The sequence below is a fragment of the Sinocyclocheilus grahami genome, unplaced genomic scaffold (genome assembly GCF_001515645.1).
Source record: "Sinocyclocheilus grahami isolate Dianchi unplaced genomic scaffold, SAMN03320097.WGS_v1.1 scaffold1294.1, whole genome shotgun sequence".
Taxonomy (NCBI): Eukaryota; Metazoa; Chordata; class Actinopteri; order Cypriniformes; family Cyprinidae; genus Sinocyclocheilus; species Sinocyclocheilus grahami.
The window spans coordinates 1-1,264 of record NW_015506473.1 but is presented as its reverse complement, the minus strand read 5'-3'; the positions used below and the strand labels follow the sequence as shown (position 1 = coordinate 1,264).

The window sequence follows — 1,264 nt, the reverse complement described above, 5'->3', positions numbered from 1 at the left end:
TTAAAGAATTTGCCACTGACAATTCAAACGAGAGTTTTGGGCAGTTTAGAGTAGCACTTGTTGTCTGTCGTTTCTCTGATCACAAATGCAGACATGTTTTATGTTTACACAGCACGTAAAGACAGTATAAGTAATTATAATCTGTAATCATGTCCCCACTGGATGCAACAAATGCCTCGTTTATGATTGGTTTTGTCTCATCGCGCTGGGACACGGCATTATAGTATGGTAAGGGGGGTAACATTCCCGTCACACGCTTGCGTCACACGCTTGAGGTATTCGGCCAATCACAACACACTGGATAGCTGGCCAATCAGAGCACACCTCACTTTTCAGAATGATGAGCTTTGTAAAAATCAACGTGTTTCAGAAAGGCGGGCCATAGAGGAGCAACAATAATGTACAGTATGTGGAAAATAATGTGTTTTTGAACCTTAAACCGCATAAACATTACACCAAATAATGTTATATTTAGCAACATCATATGACCACTTTAAAATATAAACAATGGTGGCTGTCATAAACACTTGATGGATTTATTCAAACAAATTAAACATTGAAGAACAGTCAAATTTATAATGAATGTGTTATATGGTGCATATACTTAACAAAATGCCCCTCTCTACAGTTTATTTTTCTATCTGACTAATGAGTTTATGGTCACCGAATCTGTTTTTCTGAGGTAAATGTGACATTATTATTATTATTGTTTACAAGCCGTTATATTGACGTCTTTGCGTGGCTGAAACACTGATTGAGCGATTACATGAGACAGGATACAGATTGTAAAGTTGTACCCTTTCTTTTAACTTGCCTTCGGATGTTTAGTCATGTTTATTTTGTACTGAAACTGGAATTAATGTGGAGGAGATGATCAGTTCACGTGTGCTACGTGCTGTTGAACTGAGGCGCTACAGTGATCCGTCACTCCACATTAAACAGCGCCAAAATGGCATTTATTGTTTGAATACTGCAATACAATGGACAGAATTTGAAATCTGAGACTTTGTTTCATATTAAAAGTACCAAAGCACAATGCTTATTGCGATATGGGATTTAAGAATCGATATCGTTCCGTAAAAATGAGATTTGATTAATAGAGATAGATATTTTTTACCCAGCCCTAATTAAAATAAGACAATGTCCCTGCAAAAAAAGGTGGCTTTTACTTCATAAACACTCTGATGGTGGATAAATGGAGTCTTACTTGGCAAGCGGCCGCGGAAGTAATTATAGTATTGTGAGACATATGTGAGGATGCTGA

The 1,264-nt window shown here is 37.1% G+C and overlaps 1 protein-coding gene across 1 annotated transcript in view; it reads right to left on the bottom strand.

The window, feature by feature from the left end:
• Positions 1 to 1,259, bottom strand: part of LOC107568921 (MICAL-like protein 2) — a gene marked incomplete at its 5' end in the record, with an annotated part of 3,898 nt that extends 2,639 nt beyond the window's left edge. Inside the window, one exon of the mRNA XM_016254917.1 lies at positions 1,208 to 1,259. Coding sequence (XP_016110403.1) covers positions 1,208 to 1,259 — 52 coding nt within the window. The remainder of the gene's footprint in view (positions 1 to 1,207) is intronic.
• Positions 1,260 to 1,264: the final 5 nt, after the last annotated feature.